Genomic DNA, 1,380 nt, shown 5'->3' with positions numbered 1-1,380 from the left:
TAAAAAAAAAAAAAAAAAAAAAAGAAAGGTGCACTAGCTAATCTTCTTCATTGCTTTATGTGTTCGGTCAAATTTTATGAAGTAACAAATTTCATGCAGATAGGCGGTTTAATTTTCGCAAGAGCAAGAATAGCGGCAGGAAGCGTCCATAATCCTTCCCCGCAAATGAGCCCGGAGGCAACTGCAGGAACCATTAACTCTGCTTTCTTGTTGTTAAGCTTGTGCATCACGAATACAACCAAACTACCCATGCACATATCAATTGCAAAGTATGCCCCTACTAGAAACGGCACGGCCATGACCATTGGTAATGGCATCCATTTCCCAATCTTTTTGGGTGAAAAGTCTCTTAATATGTTTGTTCCTATTGCAAAAGCAAAGAACCCAAAACAAAGCTGCAAGCAATGTCGGGGTAGTGCTGAGAAACCTTGAACGCCTATAACTGCCATGTTTCTGTAAATTAGTGCATAAGGTGCTTTGAATTCTCCATCTGGGTTTCCCACGTCAAATGCCTTGTAGTACAAAAAGAAGCTCAGAGGACAGCATACACACCCCATTGCAGTGCCAACTACTTGGCATATGAACATCGCCCTCGGAGAGGTACGTGTGTAATGAGCAGTTTTAAAATCTTGCATCAGATTGCAAGACACCGATATCACAGATTTAATCAGACCGCACCCTACAAGTCCTGCTACCACACCATTCTCTTTTCCCGTCACAGCTGCTAGCACAAATAGTGCAACTTTCCCATAGTTATATGCCATGTTTATATCAGTGAGACCTGCTCCAAAAGCATTGCAGAATGCCAGAGATGGAGCAAAAATGTAAGCAACCACGACGTAGTACCATTTTAGCTCAGGAAACATATGCGGGATTATAATTATGGAAATGGTTGTGAAAACAGCGTATCCAACTACCCCAATCCACATGGGAATGCTCTCCTTCAAGAACATTTGAGCTTGTTTAAGGTCTCCAGTGGGATTCCCCTGCTGATCACCCGCTAATTCTACGAAGAGAAAATGAACTCAGCATTAGATATATCATATCATGTATTAGTATCACTCTTTGAAAAATTAAAAAGAAGAAAGAGTGAGTCTGTGACTGCTCTTACCATCTTTATTTTTCTTGCTCTTGACTCTTTCATGTAAGCTAAGGACAGTTGAAGCTAGAATCTTGGTGAAATTGTATATGCCATCACCAAGGATTAGAGCAATTGATAGAAAAACCTTATAACCATATAAACCCTTCATGTTACTTTCTTCTAAGTTGTCTGGAAACCAATGTCCTTTAAGTCGGTCGACGAGCGGATACATGACTCCAAAAGATAGCACAGCTCCGAGAAGCAGGGACAAGTTCACAAGGTGGGAGCAAATCATTCCT

General features: G+C 41.0%; 1 protein-coding gene across 1 annotated transcript in view; it reads right to left on the bottom strand.

The window, feature by feature from the left end:
* Positions 1-29: 29 nt before the first annotated feature.
* LOC101491545 (metal-nicotianamine transporter YSL1-like) overlaps positions 30-1,380 on the bottom strand; it is a 3,248-nt gene continuing 1,897 nt past the window's right edge. The window contains 2 exon segments of the mRNA XM_027333933.2: positions 30-1,006; positions 1,112-1,380. The exon segment at positions 1,112-1,380 is cut by the window's right edge and continues 17 nt beyond it. Coding sequence (XP_027189734.1) covers positions 75-1,006; positions 1,112-1,380 — 1,201 coding nt within the window. The 3' untranslated portion in view covers positions 30-74.

The sequence above is a fragment of the Cicer arietinum genome, chromosome 4 (genome assembly GCF_000331145.2).
Source record: "Cicer arietinum cultivar CDC Frontier isolate Library 1 chromosome 4, Cicar.CDCFrontier_v2.0, whole genome shotgun sequence".
NCBI classification, from domain to species: domain Eukaryota; kingdom Viridiplantae; phylum Streptophyta; class Magnoliopsida; order Fabales; family Fabaceae; genus Cicer; species Cicer arietinum.
This window is presented reverse-complemented; position numbering and strand designations above follow the sequence as displayed.